This window comes from Lissotriton vulgaris, unplaced genomic scaffold, assembly GCF_964263255.1.
Source record: "Lissotriton vulgaris unplaced genomic scaffold, aLisVul1.2 SCAFFOLD_3308, whole genome shotgun sequence".
In the NCBI taxonomy this organism is placed as follows: domain Eukaryota; kingdom Metazoa; phylum Chordata; class Amphibia; order Caudata; family Salamandridae; genus Lissotriton; species Lissotriton vulgaris.
This window is the reverse complement of record NW_028247798.1, coordinates 136,919-158,175: the sequence shown is the minus strand read 5'-3', so window position 1 is coordinate 158,175 and position 21,257 is coordinate 136,919. Positions and strand designations below refer to the sequence as shown.

Here is a 21,257-nt window from a genome sequence, read left to right as displayed (position 1 = left end):
CTGCCCTCTCACGACCCCCATGCTGGTTCTATCCCTCAGCCTGCCCTCTCACGACCCCCATGCTGGTTGTATCCCTCAGCCTGCCCTCTCGCGACCCCCAAGCTGGTTGTATCCCTCTGCCTGCCCTCTCGCGACCCCCATGCTGGTTGTATCCCTCTGCCTGCCCTCTCGCGACCCCCATGCCGGCTGTATCCCTCTGCCTGCCCTCTCGCGACCCCCATGCTGGTTGTATCCCTCTGCCTGCCCTCTCGCGACCCCCATGCCGGCTGTATCCCTCTGCCTGCCCTCTCGCGACCCCCATGCTGGTTGTATCCCTCTGCCTGCCCTCTCGCGACCCCCATGCTGGTTGTATCCCTCTGCCTGCACTCTCGCAACCCCCATGCCGGCTGTATCCCTCTGCCTGCCCTCTCGCGACCCCCATGCTGGTTGCATCTCTCTGCCTGCCCTCTCGCGACCCCTATGCTGGTTGTATCCCTCTGCCTGCCCTCTCGCGACCCCCATGCCGGCTGTATCCCTCTGCCTGCCCTCTCACGACCCCCATGCTGGTTCTATCCCTCAGCCTGCCCTCTCACGACCCCCATGCTGGTTGTATCCCTCAGCCTGCCCTCTCACGACCCCCAAGCTGGTTGTATCCCTCTGCCTGCCCTCTCACGACCCCCATGCTGGTTCTATCCCTCAGCCTGCCCTCTCACGACCCCATGCTGGTTGTATCCCTCAGCCTGCCCTCTCACGACCCCATGCTGGTTCTATCACTCTGCCTGCCCTCTCGCGACCCCCATGCTGGTTGTATCCCTCTGCCTGCCCTCTCACGACCCCCATGCTGGTTGTATCCCTCAGCCTGCCCTCTCGTGACCCCCATGCTGGTTGTATCCCTCTGCCTGCCCTCTTGCAACCCCCATGCTGGTTGTATCCCTCTGCCTGCCCTCTCGCGACCCCAATGCTGGTTGTATCCCTCTGCCTGCCCTCCCGCGACCCCCATGCTGGTTGTATCCCTCTGCCTGCCCTCTTGCAACCCCCATGCTGGTTGTATCCCTCTGCCTGCCCTCTCGCGACCCCAATGCTGGTTGTATCCCTCTGCCTGCCCTCTCGCGGCCCCCATGCTGGTTGTATCCCTCTGCCTGCCCTCTTGTGACCCCCATGCTGGTTGTATCCCTCTGCCTGCCCTCTCGCGGCCCCCATGCTGGTTGTATCCCTCTGCCTGCCCTCTCGCGACCCCCTTGCTGGTTGTATCCCTCTGCCTGCCCTCTCGCGAACCCCATGCTGGTTGTATCCCTCTGCCTGCCCTCCAGGCGACCCCCATGCTGGTTGTATCCCTCAGCCTGCCCTCTCGCGACCCCCATGCTGGTTGTATCCTTCTGCCTGCTCTCTTGTGCTCCCCATGCTGGTTGTATCCCTCTGCCTGCTCTCTCGCGACCCCCGTGCTGGTTGTATCCTTCTGCCTGCCCTCTTGTGACCCCCATGCTGGTTGTAACCCTCTGCCTGCCCTCTCGCGACCCCCATGCTGGTTGTATCCCTCTGCCTGCTCTCTCGCGACCCCCATGCTGGTTGTATCCTTCTGCCTGCCCTCTTGTGACCCCCATGCTGGTTCTATCCCTCAGCCTGCTCTCTCGCGACCCCCGTGCTGGTTCTATCCCTCAGCCTGCTCTCTCGCGACCCCCGTGCTGGTTGTATCTCTCTGCCTGCCCTCTTGCACCCCCCATGCTGGTTGTATCCCTCTGCCTGCCCTCTCGCAACCCCTTATGCTGGTTGTATCCCTCTGCCTGCCTTCTCGCGACCCCCATGCTGGTTCTATCCCTCTGCCTGTCCTCTCGTATCCCCATGCTGGTTCTATCCCTCTGCCTGCCCTCTCGCGACCGCCATGCTGGTTGTATCCATCTGCCTGCCTTCTCGCAACCCCCATGCTGGTTCTATCCCTCTGACTACCCTCTCGCGACCCCCACGCTGATTGTATCCCTCTGCCTGCCTTATCGCGACCCCATGCTGGTTCTATCCCTCTGCCTGCCCTCTCGCGACCCCCAGGCTGGTTGTATCCCTCTGCCTGCCCTCTCCTGACCCCCATGCTGGTTGTATCCCTCAGCCTGCCCTCTCGTGACCCCCATGCTGGTTTTATCCCTCTGCCTACCCTCTCGCGACCCCCATGCTGGTTGTATCCCTCTGCCTGCCCTCTCGCGACCCGCATGCTGGTTCTATCCCTCTGCCTGCCCTCTCGCGGCCCCCATGCTGGTTGTATCCCTCTGCCTGCCCTCTTGCGACCCCCATGCTGGTTGTATCTCTCTGACTGCCCTCTCGCGACCCCCATGCTGGTAGTATCCCTCTGCCTGCCCTCTCGTGGGCCCCATGCTGGTTGTATCCCTCTGCCTGCCCTCTTGTGACCCCCATGCTGGTTGTATCCCTCTGCCTGCCCTCTCGTGGTCCCCATGCTGGTTGTATCCCTCTGCCTGCCCTCTCGCGACCCCCATGCTGGTTGTATCCCTCTGCCTGCCCTCTCGTGACCCCCATGCTGGTTGTATCCCTCTGCCTGCCCTCTTGTGACCCCCATGCTGGTTGTATCCCTCTGCCTGCCCTCTCGTGACCCCATGCTGGTTCTATCCCTCTGCCTGCCCTCTTCAAGCCCCATGCTGGTTGTATCCCTCAGCCTGCCCTCTCGCGACCCCCATGCTGGTTGTATCCCTCTGCCTGCCATCTCGTGACCCCCATGCTGGTTGTATCCCTCAGCCTGCCCTCTTGCGACCCCTATCCTAGTTGTATCCCTCAGCCTGCCCTCTTACGACCCCCATGCTGGTTGTATCCCTCTGCCTGCCCTTTTGCAACCCCCATGCTGGTTGTATCCCTCAGCCTGCCCTCTTGCGACCCCCATGCTGGTTGTATCCCTCAGCCTGCCCTCTCACGATCCCCATGCTGGTTGTATCTCTCTGACTGCCCTCTCACGACCCCCATGCTGGTTGTATCCCTCTGCCTGCCCTCTCGCGACCCCCATGCTGGGTGTATCCCTCAGCCTGCTCTCTCGCGACCCCCGTGCTGGTTGTATCCCTCTCCCTGCTCTCTCGCACCCCCCATTCTGGTTGTATCCCTCTGCCTGCCCTCTCGCAACCCCTTATGCTGGTTGTATCCCTCTGCCTGCCTTCTCGCGACCCCCATGCTGGTTCTATCCCTCTGCCTGTCCTCTCGTGTCCCCATGCTGGTTCTATCCCTCTGCCTGCCCTCTCGCGACCGCCACGCTGGTTGTATCCCTCTGCCTGCCTTCTCGCAACCCACATGCTGGTTCTATCCCTCTGCCTGCCCTCTCGCGACCCCCACGCTGATTGTATCCCTCTGCCTGCCTTATCGCGACCCCCATGCTGGTTCTATCCCTCTGCCTGCCCTCTCGCGACCCCCAGGCTGGTTGTATCCCTCTGCCTGCCCTCTCGTGACCCCCATGCTGGTTGTATCCCTCAGCCTGCCCTCTCGTGACCCCCATGCTGGTTGTATCCCTCTGCCTACCCTCTCGCGACCCCCATGCTGGTTGTATCCCTCTGCCTGCCATCTCGCGACCCGCATGCTGGTTCTATCCCTCTGCCTGCCCTCTCGCGGCCCCCATGCTGGCTGTATCCCTCTGCCTGCCCTCTTGCGACCCCCATGCAGGTTGTATCCCTCTGCCTGCCCTCTCGCGACCCCCATGCTGGTTGTATCCCTCTGCCTGCCCTCTCGCGACCCCCATACTGGTTGTATCCCTCTGCTTGCCATCTCGCGACCCGCATGCTGGTTGTATCCCTCTGCCTGCCCTCTCGCGCGGCCCCCATGCTGGTTCTATCCCTCTGCCTGCCCTCTCGCGACCCCCAGGCTGGTTGTATCCCTCTGCCTGCCCTCTCCTGACCCCCATGCTGGTTGTATCCCTCAGCCTGCCCTCTCGTGACCCCCATGCTGGTTTTATCCCTCTGCCTACCCTCTCGCGACCCCCATGCTGGTTGTATCCCTCTGCCTGCCCTCTCGCGACCCGCATGCTGGTTCTATCCCTCTGCCTGCCCTCTCGCGGCCCCCATGCTGGTTGTATCCCTCTGCCTGCCCTCTTGCGACCCCCATGCTGGTTGTATCTCTCTGACTGCCCTCTCGCGACCCCCATGCTGGTAGTATCCCTCTGCCTGCCCTCTCGTGGGCCCCATGCTGGTTGTATCCCTCTGCCTGCCCTCTTGTGACCCCCATGCTGGTTGTATCCCTCTGCCTGCCCTCTCGTGGTCCCCATGCTGGTTGTATCCCTCTGCCTGCCCTCTCGCGACCCCCATGCTGGTTGTATCCCTCTGCCTGCCCTCTCGTGACCCCCATGCTGGTTGTATCCCTCTGCCTGCCCTCTTGTGACCCCCATGCTGGTTGTATCCCTCTGCCTGCCCTCTCGTGACCCCATGCTGGTTCTATCCCTCTGCCTGCCCTCTTCAAGCCCCATGCTGGTTGTATCCCTCAGCCTGCCCTCTCGCGACCCCCATGCTGGTTGTATCCCTCTGCCTGCCATCTCGTGACCCCCATGCTGGTTGTATCCCTCAGCCTGCCCTCTTGCGACCCCTATCCTAGTTGTATCCCTCAGCCTGCCCTCTTACGACCCCCATGCTGGTTGTATCCCTCTGCCTGCCCTTTTGCAACCCCCATGCTGGTTGTATCCCTCAGCCTGCCCTCTTGCGACCCCCATGCTGGTTGTATCCCTCAGCCTGCCCTCTCACGATCCCCATGCTGGTTGTATCTCTCTGACTGCCCTCTCACGACCCCCATGCTGGTTGTATCCCTCTGCCTGCCCTCTCGCGACCCCCATGCTGGGTGTATCCCTCAGCCTGCTCTCTCGCGACCCCCGTGCTGGTTGTATCCCTCTCCCTGCTCTCTCGCACCCCCCATTCTGGTTGTATCCCTCTGCCTGCCCTCTCGCAACCCCTTATGCTGGTTGTATCCCTCTGCCTGCCTTCTCGCGACCCCCATGCTGGTTCTATCCCTCTGCCTGTCCTCTCGTGTCCCCATGCTGGTTCTATCCCTCTGCCTGCCCTCTCGCGACCGCCACGCTGGTTGTATCCCTCTGCCTGCCTTCTCGCAACCCACATGCTGGTTCTATCCCTCTGCCTGCCCTCTCGCGACCCCCACGCTGATTGTATCCCTCTGCCTGCCTTATCGCGACCCCCATGCTGGTTCTATCCCTCTGCCTGCCCTCTCGCGACCCCCAGGCTGGTTGTATCCCTCTGCCTGCCCTCTCGTGACCCCCATGCTGGTTGTATCCCTCAGCCTGCCCTCTCGTGACCCCCATGCTGGTTGTATCCCTCTGCCTACCCTCTCGCGACCCCCATGCTGGTTGTATCCCTCTGCCTGCCATCTCGCGACCCGCATGCTGGTTCTATCCCTCTGCCTGCCCTCTCGCGGCCCCCATGCTGGCTGTATCCCTCTGCCTGCCCTCTTGCGACCCCCATGCAGGTTGTATCCCTCTGCCTGCCCTCTCGCGACCCCCATGCTGGTTGTATCCCTCTGCCTGCCCTCTCGCGACCCCCATACTGGTTGTATCCCTCTGCTTGCCATCTCGCGACCCGCATGCTGGTTGTATCCCTCTGCCTGCCCTCTCGCGCGGCCCCCATGCTGGTTGTATCCCTCTGCCTGCCCTCTTGCGACCCCCATGCTGGTTGTATCCCTCTGCCTGCCCTCTTGCGACCCCCATGCTTGTTGTATCCCTCTGCCTGCCCTCTCGCGACCCCCATGCTGGTTGTATCCCTCTGCCTGCCATCTCACGACCCGCATGCTGGTTCTATCCCTCTGCCTGCCCTCTTGCGACCCCTTATGCTGGTTGTATCCCTCAGCCTTCCCTTTTGTGACCCCCATCCATGCTGGTTGTATCCCTCTGCCTGCCCTCTTGCGACCCCCATGCTGGTTGTATCTCTCCGCCGCCCTCTCGCAACCCCCCGGCGGGTTCTATCACTCTGCCTGCCCTCTCTCAACCCCCATGCTGGTTGTATCCCTCTGCCTGCCCTCTCACGACCCCCATGCTGGTTGTATCCCTCAGCCTGCCCTCTCGCGACCCCCATGCTGGTTGTATCCCTCTGCCTGCCATCTCGTGACCCCCATGCTGGTTGTATCCCTCAGCCTGCCCTCTTGCGACGCCTATCCTAGTTGTATCCCTCAGCCTGCCCTCTCGCGACCCCAATGCTGGTTGTATCTCTCTGACTGCCCTCTCACGACCCCAATGCTGGTTGTATCTCTCTGACTGCCCTCTCACGACCCCATGCTGGTTGTATCCCTCTGCCTGCCCTCTCGCGACCCCTATGCTGGGTGTATCCCTCTGCCTGCCCTCTCGCGACCCCCATGCTGGTTGTATCACTCTGCCTGCCCTCTTGCGACCCCCATGATGTTTGTATCCCTCTGCCTGCTCTCTTGCGGCCCCCATGCTGGTTGTATCCCTCTGCCTGCCCTCTCGCGACCCCTAGGCTGGGTGTATCCCTCTGCCTGCCCTCTCGCGACCCCCATGCTGGTTGTATCACTCTGCCTGCCCTCTTGCGATCCCCATGCTGGTTGTATCCCTCTGCCTGCCCTCTCGCGACCCCCAGGCTGGTTGTATCCCTCTGTCTGCCCTCTCGCGGCCCCCATGCTGGTTGTATCCCTCTGTCTGCCCTCTCGCGGCCCCCATGCTGGTTGTATCCCTCTGCCTGCCCTCCAGGCGACCCCCATGCTGGTTGTATCCCTCAGCCTGCCCTCTCGCGACCCCCATGCTGGTTGTATCCTTCTGCCTGCTCTCTTGTGCTCCCCATGCTGGTTGTATCCCTCTGCCTGCTCTCTCGCGACCCCCGTGCTGGTTGTATCCTTCTGCCTGCCCTCTTGTGACCCCCATGCTGGTTGTAACCCTCTGCCTGCCCTCTCGCGACCCCCATGCTGGTTGTATCCCTCTGCCTGCTCTCTCGCGACCCCCGTGCTGGTTGTATCCTTCTGCCTGCCCTCTTGTGACCCCCATGCTGGTTCTATCCCTCAGCCTGCTCTCTCGCGACCCCCGTGCTGGTTCTATCCCTCAGCCTGCTCTCTCGCGACCCCCGTGCTGGTTGTATCTCTCTGCCTGCCCTCTTGCACCCCCCATGCTGGTTGTATCCCTCTGCCTGCCCTCTCGCAACCCCTTATGCTGGTTGTATCCCTCTGCCTGCCTTCTCGCGACCCCCATGCTGGTTCTATCCCTCTGCCTGTCCTCTCGTATCCCCATGCTGGTTCTATCCCTCTGCCTGCCCTCTCGCGACCGCCATGCTGGTTGTATCCATCTGCCTGCCTTCTCGCAACCCCCATGCTGGTTCTATCCCTCTGACTACCCTCTCGCGACCCCCACGCTGATTGTATCCCTCTGCCTGCCTTATCGCGACCCCATGCTGGTTCTATCCCTCTGCCTGCCCTCTCGCGACCCCCAGGCTGGTTGTATCCCTCTGCCTGCCCTCTCGTGACCCCCATGCTGGTTGTATCCCTCAGCCTGCCCTCTCGTGACCCCCATGCTGGTTTTATCCCTCTGCCTACCCTCTCGCGACCCCCATGCTGGTTGTATCCCTCTGCCTGCCCTCTCGCGACCCGCATGCTGGTTCTATCCCTCTGCCTGCCCTCTCGCGGCCCCCATGCTGGTTGTATCCCTCTGCCTGCCCTCTTGCGACCCCCATGCTGGTTGTATCTCTCTGACTGCCCTCTCGCGACCCCCATGCTGGTAGTATCCCTCTGCCTGCCCTCTCGTGGGCCCCATGCTGGTTGTATCCCTCTGCCTGCCCTCTTGTGACCCCCATGCTGGTTGTATCCCTCTGCCTGCCCTCTCGTGGTCCCCATGCTGGTTGTATCCCTCTGCCTGCCCTCTCGCGACCCCCATGCTGGTTGTATCCCTCTGCCTGCCCTCTCGTGACCCCCATGCTGGTTGTATCCCTCTGCCTGCCCTCTTGTGACCCCCATGCTGGTTGTATCCCTCTGCCTGCCCTTTCGTGACCCCATGCTGGTTCTATCCCTCTGCCTGCCCTCTTCAAGCCCCATGCTGGTTGTATCCCTCAGCCTGCCCTCTCGCGACCCCCATGCTGGTTGTATCCCTCTGCCTGCAATCTCGTGACCCCCATGCTGGTTGTATCCCTCAGCCTGCCCTCTTGCGACCCCTATCCTAGTTGTATCCCTCAGCCTGCCCTCTTACGACCCCCTTGCTGGTTGTATCCCTCTGCCTGCCCTCTTGCAACCCCCATGCTGGTTGTATCCCTCAGCCTGCCCTCTTGCGACCCCCATGCTGGTTGTATCCCTCAGCCTGCCCTCTCACGATCCCCATGCTGGTTGTATCTCTCTGACTGCCCTCTCACGACCCCCATGCTGGTTGTATCCCTCTGCCTGCCCTCTCGCGACCCCCATGCTGGGTGTATCCCTCAGCCTGCTCTCTCGCGACCCCCGTGCTGGTTGTATCCCTCTCCCTGCTCTCTCGCACCCCCCATTCTGGTTGTATCCCTCTGCCTGCCCTCTCGCAACCCCTTATGCTGGTTGTATCCCTCTGCCTGCCTTCTCGCAACCCCTTATGCTGGTTGTATCCCTCTGCCTGCCTTCTCGCGACCCCCATGCTGGTTCTATCCCTCTGCCTGTCCTCTCGTGTCCCCATGCTGGTTCTATCCCTCTGCCTGCCCTCTCGCGACCGCCACGCTGGTTGTATCCCTCTACCTGCCTTCTCGCAACCCCCATGCTGGTTCTATCCCTCTGCCTGCCCTCTCGCGACCCCCACGCTGATTGTATCCCTCTGCCTGCCTTATCGCGACCCCCATGCTGGTTCTATCCCTCTGCCTGCCCTCTCGCGACCCCCAGGCTGGTTGTATCCCTCTGCCTGCCCTCTCATGACCCCCATGCTGGTTGTATCCCTCAGCCTGCCCTCTCGTGACCCCCATGCTGGTTGTATCCCTCTGCCTACCCTCTCGCGACCCCCATGCTGGATGTATCCCTCTGCCTGCCCTCTTGCGACCCCCATGCAGGTTGTATCCCTCAGCCTGCCCTCTCGCGACCCCCATGCTGGTTGTATCCCTCTGCCTGCCCTTTTGCGACCCCCATGCAGGTTGTATCCCTCAGCCTGCCCTCTCGTGACCCCCATGCTGGTTGTATCCCTCTGCCTACCCTCTCGCGACCCCCATGCTGGATGTATCCCTCTGCCTGCCATCTCGGGACCCGCATGCTGGTTCTATCCCTCTGCCTGCCCTCTCGCGGCCCCCATGCTGGCTGTATCCCTCTGCCTGCCCTCTTGCGACCCCCATGCCGGTTGTATCCCTCAGCCTGCCCTCTCGCGACCCCCATGCTGGTTGTATCCCTCTGCCTGCCCTCTCGCGACCCCCATGCTGGTTGTATCCCTCTGCCTGCCATCTCGCGACCCGCATGCTGGATGTATCCCTCTGCCTGCCCTCTCGCGGCCCCCATGCTGGTTGTATCCCTCTGCCTGCCCTCTTGCGACCCCCATGCTGGTTGTATCCCTCTGCCTGCCCTCTTGCGACCCCCATGCTTGTTGTATCCCTCTGCCTGCCCTCTCGCGACCCCCATGCTGGTTGTATCCCTCTGCCTGCCATCTCGCGACCCGCATGCTGGTTCTATCCCTCTGCCTGCCCTCTTGCGACCCCTTATGCTGGTTGTATCCCTCAGCCTGCCCTTTTGTGACCCCCATCCATGCTGGTTGTATCCCTCTGCCTGCCCTCTTGCGACCCCCATGCTGGTTGTATCTCTCCGCCGCCCTCTCGCAACCCCCCGGCTGGTTCTATCACTCTGCCTGCCCTCTCGCGACCCCCATGCTGGTTGTATCCCTCTGCCTGCCCTCTCACGACCCCCATGCTGGTTGTATCCCTCAGCCTGCCCTCTCGCGACCCCCATGCTGGTTGTATCCCTCTGCCTGCCATCTCGTGACCCCCATGCTGGTTGTATCCCTCAGCCTGCCCTCTTGCGACGCCTATCCTAGTTGTATCCCTCAGCCTGCCCTCTCGCGACCCCAATGCTGGTTGTATCTCTCTGACTGCCCTCTCACGACCCCATGCTGGTTGTATCCCTCTGCCTGCCCTCTCGCGACCCCTATGCTGGGTGTATCCCTCTGCCTGCCCTCTCGCGACCCCCATGCTGGTTGTATCACTCTGCCTGCCCTCTTGCGACCCCCATGATGTTTGTATCCCTCTGCCTGCTCTCTTGAGGCCCCCATGCTGGTTGTATCCCTCTGCCTGCCCTCTCGCGACCCCTAGGCTGGGTGTATCCCTCTGCCTGCCCTCTCGCGACCCCCATGCTGGTTGTATCACTCTGCCTGCCCTCTTGCGAACCCCATGCTGGTTGTATCCCTCTGCCTGCCCTCTCGCGACCCCCAGGCTGGTTGTATCCCTCTGTCTGCCCTCTCGCGGCCCCCATGCTGGTTGTATCCCTCTGTCTGCCCTCTCGCGGCCCCCATGCTGGTTGTATCCCTCTGCCTTCCCTCTTGCAACCCCCATGATGGTTGTATCCCTCTGCCTGCCCTCTCGTGACCCCCATGCTGGTTGTATCCCTCTGCCTGCCCTCTTGCGACCCCCATGCTGGTTGTATCCCTCAGCCTGCCCTCTCGCGACCCCCATGCTGGTTGTATCCCTCAGCCTGCCCTCTCGCGACCCCCATGCTGGTTGTATCCCTCTGCCTGCCCTCTTGCGACTCCCATACTGGTTGTATCCCTCTGCCTGCCCTCTTGTGACCCCCATGCTGGTTGTATCCCTTTGCCTGCCCTTTCGTGACCCCCATGCTGGTTCTATCCCTCTGCTTGCCCTCTCACGACCCCAATGCTGGTTGTATCCCTCTGCCTGCCTTCTAGGCGACCCCCATGCTGGTTCTATCCCTCAGCCTGCCCTCTCGCGACCCCCATGCTGGTTCTATCCCTCAGCCTACCCTCTCACGACCGCCATGCTGGTTGTATCCCTCTGCCTGCCCTCTTGCAACAACCATGCTGGTTGTATCCCTCTGCCTGCCCTCTTGCGACCCCCATGCTGGTTGTATCTCTCTGCCTGCCCTCTCGCGACCCCAATGCTGGTTCTATCCCTCTGCCTGCCCTCTTGCAACCCCCATGCTGGTTGTATATCTCTGCCTGCCCTCTCGCGACCCCTATGCTGGTTGTATCCCTCTGCCTGCCCTCTCGCGACCCCTATGCTGGGTGTATCCCTCTGCCTGCCCTCTCGCGACCCCCATGCTGGTCGTATCACTCTGCCTGCCCTCTTGCGACCCCCATGCTGGTTGTATCCCTCTGCCTGCTCTCTTGCGGCCCCCATGCTGGTTGTATCCCTCTGCCTGCCCTCTCGCGACCCCTATGCTGGGTGTATCCCTCTGCCTGCCCTCTTGCGAACCCCATGCTGGTTGTATCACTCTGCCTGCCCTCTTGCGACCCCCATGCTGGTTGTATCCCTCTGCCTGCCCTCTCGCGACCCCCAGGCTGGTTGTATCCCTCTGTCTGCCCTCTCGCAGCCCCCATGCTGGTTGTATCCCTCTGTCTGCCCTCTCGCGGCCCCCATGCTGGTTGTATCCCTCTGCCTGCCCTCTTGCAACCCCCATGCTGGTTTTATCCCTCAGCCTGCCCTCTCGCGACCCCCATGCTGGTTGTATCCCTCAGCCTGCCCTCTCGCGACCCCCATGCTGGTTGTATCCCTCTGCCTGCCCTCTTGTGACCCCCATGCTGGTTGTATCCCTCTGCCTGCCCTCCCCTGACCCCCATGCTGGTTGTATCCCTCTGCCTGCCCTCTTGCGACCCCTATGCTGGTTTTATCCCTCAGCCTGCCCTCTCGCGACCCCCATGCTGGTTGTATCCCTCAGCCTGCCCTCTCGCCACCCCCATGCTGGTTGTATCCCTCAGCCTGCCCTCTCGTGAACCCCATGCTGGTTGTATCCCTCTGCCTGCCCTTTTGTGACCCCCATGCTGGTTCTATCCCTCTGCCTGCCCTCTCACGACCCTCATGCTGGTTGTATCCCTCAGCCTGCCCTCTCGTGACCCCCATGCTAGTTCTATCCCTCAGCCTGCCCTCTCGCGACCCCCATGCTGGTTCTATCCCTCAGCCTACCCTCTCGCGACCCCCATGCTGGTTGTATCCCTCTGCCTGCCCTATTGCAACCCCCATGCTGGTTGTATCCCTCTGCCTGCCCTCTTGCGACCCCCATGCTGGTTGTATCTCTCTGCCTGCCCTCTCACGACCCCCATGCTGTTTCTATCCCTCTGCCTGCTCTCTCGCGACCCCATGCTGGTTCTATTCCTCTGCCTGCTCTCTCGCGACCCCCATGCTGGTTGTATCCCTCAGCCTGCCCTCTCGCGACCCCAATGCTGGTTCTATCCCTCAGCCTGCCCTTTCCCGACCCCCATGCTGGTTCTATCCCTCAGCCTACCCTCTCGCGACCCCCATGCTGGTTGTATCCCTCTGCCTGCCCTCTTGCAACCCCCATGCTGGTTTTATCCCTCTGCCTGCCCTCTTGCGACCCCCATGCTGGTTGTATCTCTCTGCCTGCCCTCTCGCGACCCCCATGCTGGTTCTATCCCTCTACCTGCTCTCTCGCGACCCCCATGCTGGTTCTATCCCTCTGCCTGCCCTCTTGTGACCCCCATGCTGGTTGTATCCCTCTGCCTGCCCTCTTGCAACCCCCATGCTGGTTGTATCCCTCAGCCTGCCCTCTCGCGACCACCATGCTGGTTGTATCCCTCTGCCTGCCCTCTCGCGGCCCCCATGCTGGTTGTATCCCTCTGCCTGACCTCTCACGACCCCCATGCTGGTTCCATCCCTCTGCCTGCCCTTTTGCAACCCCCATGCTGGTTGTATCTCTCTGCCTGCCCTCTCGCGACCCCCATGCTGGTTGTATCCCTCTGCCTACCCTCTCGCGGCCCCCATGCTGGGTGTATCCCTCTGCCTGCCCTCTCGCGACCCCCAGGCTGGTTGTATCCCTCTGCCTGCACTCTTGCAACCCCCATGCTGGTTGTATCCCTCTGCCTGCACTCTTGCAACCCCCATGCTGGTTGTATCCCTCTGCCTGCACTCTTGCGACCCCCATGCTGGTTGTATCTCTCTGCCTGCCCACTTGCGACCCCCATGCTGGTTGTATCCCTCTGCCTGCCCTCCCGCGACCCCTTATGCTGGTTGTATCCCTCTGCCTGCCCTCTCGCGACCCCCATGCTGGTTGTATCCCTCTGCCTGCCCTCTCGCGACCCCTTATGCTGGTTGTATCCCTCTGCCTGCCCTCTCGTGACCCACATGCTGGTTGTATCCCTCTGCCTGCCCTTTCGTGACCGCCATGCTGGTTGTATCCCTATGCCTGCCCTCTCGCGACCCCTTATGCTGGTTGTATCCCTCTGCCTGCACTCTTGCGACCCCCCATGCTGGTTGTATCCCTCTGCCTGCCCTCTCGCGACCCCTTATGCTGGTTGTATCCCTCTGCCTGCACTCTTGCGACCCCCATGCTGGTTGTATCCCTCTGCCTGCCCTCTCGCGACCTCTTATGCTGGTTGTATCCCTCTGCCTGCACTCTTGCGACCCCCTTGCTGGTTGTATCCCTCTGCCTGCCCTCTCGCGACCCCCATGCTGGTTGTATCCCTCTGCCTGCCCTCTCGCGACCCCTTATGCTGGTTGTATCCCTCTGCCTGCCCTCTCGCGACCCCCATGCTGGTTGTATCCCTCTGCCTGCCCTCTGGTGACCCCAATGCTGGTTGTATCCCTCTGCCTGCCCTCTCGCGACCCCCATGCTTTTTGTATCCCTCTGCCTGCCCTTTTGTGACCGCCATGCTGGTTGTATCCCTCAGCCTGTACTCTCGCGACACCCATGCTGGTTGTATCTCTCTGTTTGTGTGCTATATCCCTACATCGTCTCTACTGATAGTCAGTTTGGTGTGGAGTTTTCATTCTTTGCATTTGTGATCTTATGTTGTTGCATTTGGATTGGAATATGTCTTTCTTGAATCCATCATTTTGGTTCTGTAGTGAAGTGGAAGTGCAGGTCTTGCCTGGTTCTTCTCTGTCTTTCTTGTTGGTGATGTTTTCCTTTGGTTATTGTCCTGCTTCGTTCTCCTCTTAAACTATCAATTCTGTGTGTGATTGACTGTATGGTTTCTCTTTTCCTTAGTGGTATTTCTTTGGTACGTGTGTGATGAAGGTGTCTTTGTGGTTTGGTGGCTTCTTGCTATGTCTTTGCTAACATGATGGCTGTCCCCAGTTGGAGTTGTTTTTCCTTTTTGGGTCTCCATGTCTGCTTGTGTTATGGTTTATTCCACCATCCTTCAGGTGCTTGTAAACAGTCCAAACCCTATGCCACTCTGGAGGGCAGTGCCAAGTGCCGGCACTTGGTACTGACAAGGTGGTACCAAGCTGTTCGCAGTCCAAGGGTTTGACAGCAGGCTCAGGCTGTGATTTTATTCCTGCTGGTGATGTCTCACTGTTATATGTCCGCTCTTGAGAAGAGAGTGGACAGCTGCATTTGTCCAGATGGGAGTTGGATGTCTGCTGTACTCACCAGGTCTTCTGCGTCTTTGATGATGCTGTTTTCCTGTCTTTGTAAATCATTTGTCCCTGTGTGGCTGATGATATGTTTTGACTTTGGAGATTATGTGGTTTGTTGTGTTAATGTTTTGACACAGGGTGATTCTTTGCAAGCGGTGTTCTCTCTCCAGGCATTTCCAGCCGATATCTTTAATGGTTCCATGTCCCACCCGCTCAGGCTGGTTGCTGTTTCCATCCTGTAGGGTGGGCTTTGGTGGTCTGCTAGTGTCTGGGAGTTGCAGTTACTTTAGGTGCTGTGTGTGAATTCTAACAAATGGTTGTGAGGCGCTTAAAACTGTGGATATTCTTGGATAGCATCCAATGGAGGGGTGGATCTATCTATCTATCTATCTATCTATCTATCTATCTATCTATCTATCTATCTATCTATCTATCTATCTATCTATCTGTCTGTCTGTCTGTCTGTCTGTCTGTCTGTCTGTCTGTCTGTCTGTCTGTCTGTCTGTCTGTCTGTCTGTCTGTCTATCTATCTATCTATCTATCTATCTATCTATCTATCTATCTATCTATCTATCTATCTATCTATCTATCTATCTATCAATCTCTCCCTCTGCCCCATCATTATCTTTCTCTCATTTGCTCCCTCTCTGCCCCTCACTCCACAGCTTCCCCGTCTCTCTTTTCTTTCCGTCTCTCGTTCTCTCTTTTTCCCTTCTCTCACTTCTCGCCGCCCTCTTCCTTCTCTCACTCTATCGCTCTGTATCTGTCTGCCTCTCTTCGACAATCTTCGTGAGAATGTGTCATTGTGTTTCTTAAATGTGGTTCATAGTTGTTTTTAGGTCTCGCCTGTCAATGCGCTTGCACATTGAGCTTGCGAGAATATAGGGGCTTATCCAGAGGTTTACCAAACTGGTGATTTCATCCAGTGCCCATGAAAAGCAAGCTCAATGCGCAAGCGCATTGACATAGAGCGTGTGCACATCAAAGCCAGCCATCTGTTCCCCAGCTCCTCCCTCCTCCCCTAATTATTCACGGCCTGCCGGCCGTACTTTCACTTTCACGCCCGCCAGGCCGTGTCTCTCGTTTCTCCTCCCCCCTTCCGTCACAACAGTGACTTAAATCTGTAGGCATCTCTTTTTTCAAAAGTCTAAGACGCCTGTAGTTGTTGCCAGAGTATGTTTAAGCATTGCATTTCACTTTTTCGTTTTTCTCAGTTCCACAGGTTATTAGAGCATTGGCGTGGTCACCAGCCTCCCCCATTACCACTCTCCCAGCATCACACATGACGAGCACATAACTCAATGCCGAGCACTCCAGCACAACCAGCTAGAGCACAAATGTCTCAAAAGCGCATGTACACTGGTAATATTTGCCGTATCGGTGATTTCACCTTTATTTGGACCCTCAGTGCACGTGTTTCTTCGATCTTCTGCCTTATCTTTTCTTGTCTGTAATCTTCATAAGCAAACGGATTAAACATTGCCTTCACCTTTAAACACAAACAAGAGGGAAATGTGGATGAGCTGCAGCTTGAAGTTACATCCCCTCACTGCACAGTTACTGCAACAAGGTGACAGACCAGGCCGGCTTTATTTGCCTTTTCCCTTACTTTATGATACAATAGTATGTCAATAAAAAAGCCATTCATGTATGCCTTGAGCATCGACGATCCAATTAGATGAGCCAGTCCTGAAAACAGAAAATACAGCTTGAGCAGGGATTCTTTTGTTTGCACTCATGTCCTTTTGCAGTTGAAGGCCCAGCAAGTCATTGCACCGCATTGTGTTAGATACGTTTATACAAGAATACCTGAACAGCATTGGGATCGTAAGTCACGTACATACAAAACATGTTGCATTACAAATGCTATTGGTGTCACATTTGAAAAAGTTAAAAGTATTGGCATTGTAAATGACAAAGCTATTAATTTTGCTATATTCAAGACCAACACATAAAAAAAATTGTTATTTAGAAAACCAATAGCTCCAACTTTTCTAATGCGAGACCTATTGCATTTCCAATGCTTGTTGCTTCTGTTTCTTTTTCCTCCATTGGCCACGCCATGTGTTTGTTTTCATCATGTATCTCATTCCATTAGTCTCATAAATGCCATGATCTTTGTGTCTGCATGCCTCATTCATTGGTGATTTGTTTCATTTATGGCGAGCATATCTCTCACCTGACCCTGCAGGCAGGGAAGCCGGGGGGCCTTAAGGGCAGGAGAGTGCAGCAGACAGCGGGGGGGGGGGGACTGCTGGGCCAGTGAAACATGTTGGCCGTCCTTGGGGTGGGGGCTGAACCCCACAGAGAAGAGAAGGTAAAGAAAGTCTCTACTCTGACGCCTGCTGGAGGGCGGGGCTAGAATGGTGCCCTGGGGGCACTAGTTGGCCATGGAAGCCCACCCTGCTCTTAAAGAGTCCCTTAGCCTGCAGGCTACTGGGAAAAGGACAGACGTGCGGAATGACCTGTCCGCCTTGGCTGGGAGACCTTTATTTACAGCTCGCCTCTCTCATTCCAGCAGGTGAACCCTCCCAGAGACTTTTTAATGTTCACCTCACCCCTCTTCTCTCTGCCCAACTAATGTTGATGTTGGGCTTAGTAGCCGGCGGGTAGAAGTGGTGTTGCAGTACCCGTAGTCTAGAGTCGTCTCACACAATGTTTGTCGCAAGAAACCAGGAAGGGTGCTACAAAAGGTTCACTGTAGGCAAATGCCTTGGGGAACCACTGCAAGCGGCCAGCAGGGAGCGCTAGACTACAACAAACTGCATGAAAATGGCCTTGTTGGCAAGCATGAGGGCCAACCCAAATGCTTATTACCATTTTGTTGTGGACTTGCAGCACCGCTGTAATAAAGCCACTACATGCACCTGTAACAGACTCCACCTGTGTCATCATCAGCTGATGAACAGTTGTGTTCATCGTTTATGAAACCATAAAACAAAAAAATATACCAGAGCATGAGCACTCATCCTTTTATGGATCAACGCCCCCGCTGTGAGCCCTGAACCTTCATCTCTGCAGTGTACTAAAGCCGCTGATGGCTAACTGGCCTGCACAGACCTCGTGACTCTGGCACAACACTCTCCGCCGAGGCCATTTTTGTAAAGAATGACCACCACAAGGACCTTAAAAAGTCCCTGACCTACTCAGGGCCCTCTCATCCCTCCCACCATTAGCCTCTCTTTCTCTTACAGCTGGTCAAGTCAAGAAGGAATAGAGTTGTCCCAGTGTCCAGGGCCCTCCCCAACCCCTCCCACCACTGGCTGGTCAGCGTTCCCTTCCAGTGGGTCAAGGCAGCATGGCTTACAGTTGTCCAAGTGTCCAGAGCCCTCAACCACCCCTTCCACCACTGGCTGGTCAGCATTCCCTTCCAGTGGGTCAACTCAGCATGACTTACAGTTGTCCCAATGTCCAGGGCCCTCAACCACCCCTCCCACCGCTGGCTGGTCAGCGTTCCCTTCCAGCGGGTCAAGTCAGCATGGCTTACAGTTGTCCCAGTGTCCAGGGCCCTCAACCACCCCTTCCACCACTGGCTGGTCAGCATTCCCTTCCAGTGGGTCAACTCAGCATGACTTACAGTTGACCTAGTGTCCAGGGCCCTCCTCCAGACTCTCTACCACTGGCTGGTCAGCGTTCCCTTCCAGTGGGTCAAGTCAGCATGGCTTACAGTTGTCTAGTGTCCAGGACCCTCCCCTACCCCTCCCACCACTGGCTGGTCAGTGTTCCCTTCCAGTGGGTCAAGCCATCATGGCTAACAGTTGTCCCAGTGTCCAGGGCCTCATCCCAACCCTTCCCACCTCTGGCTGGTCAGGGTTCCCTTCCAGCGGGTCAAGTCAGCAAGGCTTGGAGTTGTCCCAGTGTCCAGAGCTCTCCCTCCCCTGGCTGGTCAGCGTTCCCTTCCGGTGGGTCAAGTCAGCATGGTTTACAGTTGTCCCAGTGTCCAGGGCCTCATCCCAACCCTTGAGCAGGAGACCAACCTGAAACATGCTGGTGCTGGCATTGTATCTCTCCCAGAAAGGGTGTGAGGGGCCCGTGCAATGTCCAGGGGTTGGGCAGTTATCATGTGGCTAATACTGGAAGCACTTTTAATCAGGATGTCCGAGCCAGGAGCTCCGCCCTGAAAGAAGACACTGAATTTGCATCGCAATAAAGCAATGAATCCTTGCACATGTGTGGCTTCAGGTGGGTCAGCAGCCCTGACCAAAAATACAAACAAAAGTGAAAGAAGACACCCTCACGCTTACAATGGGGCTTAATGCTGCTAATGAGGATGACTTGAGATACGGCCCCCCCTTGGCAATGGGTGGATGAAAGCAAACGTGTGAGTATTCGCAGAGGTCACCCTCAGGCAGGAGAGGTCAGTTATGCTAATCACCCCTCAGATGCTCCTACAAGGGGGCATGACTCGTCTCAGGCCCTAGATATGGCGGTTTCTGGTTCTCTGGTGGTGGTGGGCAGGTGTCAGCTCATATTTGGTGGGGATCCCCTGTGGGGTGCACCCCAAGGGAGGAACCCACATGTGTTACTGGTGGTAGTGCTGCTTCTCGAGCCCCGGCTTCCTCGACGTCTTCTTCTCGCTGGGAGATATGGCCGCACCATGTCTTGTTTTGTGTTTGTTGATCATTGTGTCTCTTTTTGTTCCACTCAGCTCTCAGAATCCACAACTTCACTGTGCTCCCTCCCCATAACTCTTCTCTGCATTCCAATGACTCTGCCTACTCTAACCTCTCTGCGACAGTAGGTGAGGAATCTTCCGGGTGTGCCTAGACTGTGTCTTTGAAGCGCTGTCTGCGGGCGATTGGACCTCATGGGAGCTGGTGGGTGGAGGTTGGAAACATTTCAAGCTCTGATTCACAACATATGTCACATCCATGATTGTGTATTTATGCATGTGTGTTGTTCATTTGCATTTTAAATGTTTGTAATTGACAAACTGATCTTGTACACACTGCTGTGCTTGCAGCCAAGGTAGGGCCATGCCACCGCAGGGACAGCTGGAGTCTGACATCCTTCCTGGAATCTAGAACCTGGACGTCATGGACACAGAGCTGCTGCTAGAGTCACTCCAGGGTATAGGTGCAACGCCCAGGGCCTTCTTAGAAGTGCTGGGTGTACCTAAACCTCTCTGAGGCTTCAGCAGCCAATCAGAGCTTTCAAAACAATGAGACACATTCCAGCAGGTTTGATTGCAGTGAGCGCGGGTCCACCAGGTGTGAATCACGCTGAGAGACAGTCAGAAAAGTCCAGTAGAGTTGATTAAAACTTAAAATTCTGCATCTGCTCCGAAGGAGTGTGCTCACTGCAGGATTGCTGAAAGTAAATTTGGGTCTCTTTTTCTCAAATTCTTCTGGTCTAGAGCCAACGCTAGTCGTGTTCATTCTAATCATTTCCGGCTTGACCAATGTGTACAAAATACACAATTTTCCTGTTAATTTTCTCATATGGACCCAGAGGATAGGGATCCCCCCTATTGCCATGAAGTGACTGGCGCCCAGTGCTTCCTCTTAGCCCCGCCCCGGCTCTTCCGTTCCTTTCCCGCCTCTGGCTGCGAATAGCCAATGACAGTCTTGGGACCATATGTATCAAGCCTTTTTCCCGTTTGCAAACGGGCCGATACTCAGAATCTGCCCATTTGCAAATTGGAAAAAGCCTTTGGGGATGCATCATCCCAAAAGGCCGTCGGAAAATAGAGAATTGCTAATTTTGCACTGCTCTATTTTGCGAATGCAATTATGGAATTGTAAATTGCGATTCATTAAATGTAATTCTGGAAGCACCAGAAATTTGCTATTTGTCCTTAAGGAATTGGAAATCATCACCAACTTCAAGTAGGTGGTAATTTGCGATTTTCAATAAAAAAAGCACTTTTTTGATTTTTTTAAAGTGCCATATGTGGCACATACATGCCCTTGGGGCATGTGTGTGTGCAAAATGCGCACAAATGCATATTTCAGGGGTGCAACAGGATGTCCTTTTGGCACCCTTGCAACCTTGGAATTGCATTCTCAATTTGATTGGTAATCGCAAGTTGAGAATGTCTTCCCATTCATTCCTACGGGCCTCTGGGCCCATAGGAATGAATGGGAAGGAATTACTTATTTGTGCATTTCAATTTGCGATTCGCAAATAAGGAATATGTAGGATTCACAAAAATGTTTGCAAATCCTACATACATCGCATTTTGCGATTCTCTAATTGCGATTCGCTATAAATCACAATTTGAGAATCGCAGAACTCTTTTTTGATACATATGGCGTCCTGTCTGGGAGCCTCTGCCGCGGACAGGTCCTAGGTCCTGGAGGAAGCTGTGCTCTCATGTGCAGGTCTCCATAAAATAACAATGTTTTGTTGTTAATTTTACAAAAAAGGAAGTCATTTTGAGCAGCGAGTGGGGCTGGGGAGGGAGGCGCAGGGCACCATAAAGGCAAATGTGTGGGTGAGGTGTCATAAACGCGCGCGTTGTGTGTGCGGCAGATGCGGCTGTGCACGCGCCCCTGGAGCCCTTACCAGCTGCATCAACAAGGGAACATTGTGCACGTGCACGGGTGTTCAGAGAGACACGTATGCAGATAGTAGGGCCGGGACTTGCCCCTTTCAGATGGCACCATCTGAAATCATGACCTGACCTCCTTTTCACACCGCGTTCTGAATGTGAATGAGACGTCATTTCCACGCCATTCGCCCTGTTCATAATCTACCTCGAACCTGACCTCGAGTCTCATATTAGTTCTTCTCGAACCTAAATTCACTCCGAGTGGTTTAGTTTCGAACAGATTCGGATTGCCCAGGGCCAGTTGTAACAATCCGTTCAACATCCTGTGACTACTTCTACCC

General features: G+C 57.1%; 1 protein-coding gene across 1 annotated transcript in view; it reads left to right on the top strand.

Annotated features, from left to right (window-relative positions):
• LOC147665042 (adhesion G protein-coupled receptor D1-like) overlaps positions 1-21,257 on the top strand; it is a 200,240-nt gene that overhangs the window by 93,804 nt on the left and 85,179 nt on the right. Inside the window, exon 4 of the mRNA XM_086949798.1 lies at positions 19,072-19,164. Coding sequence (XP_086805924.1) covers positions 19,072-19,164 — 93 coding nt within the window. The remainder of the gene's footprint in view (positions 1-19,071; positions 19,165-21,257) is intronic.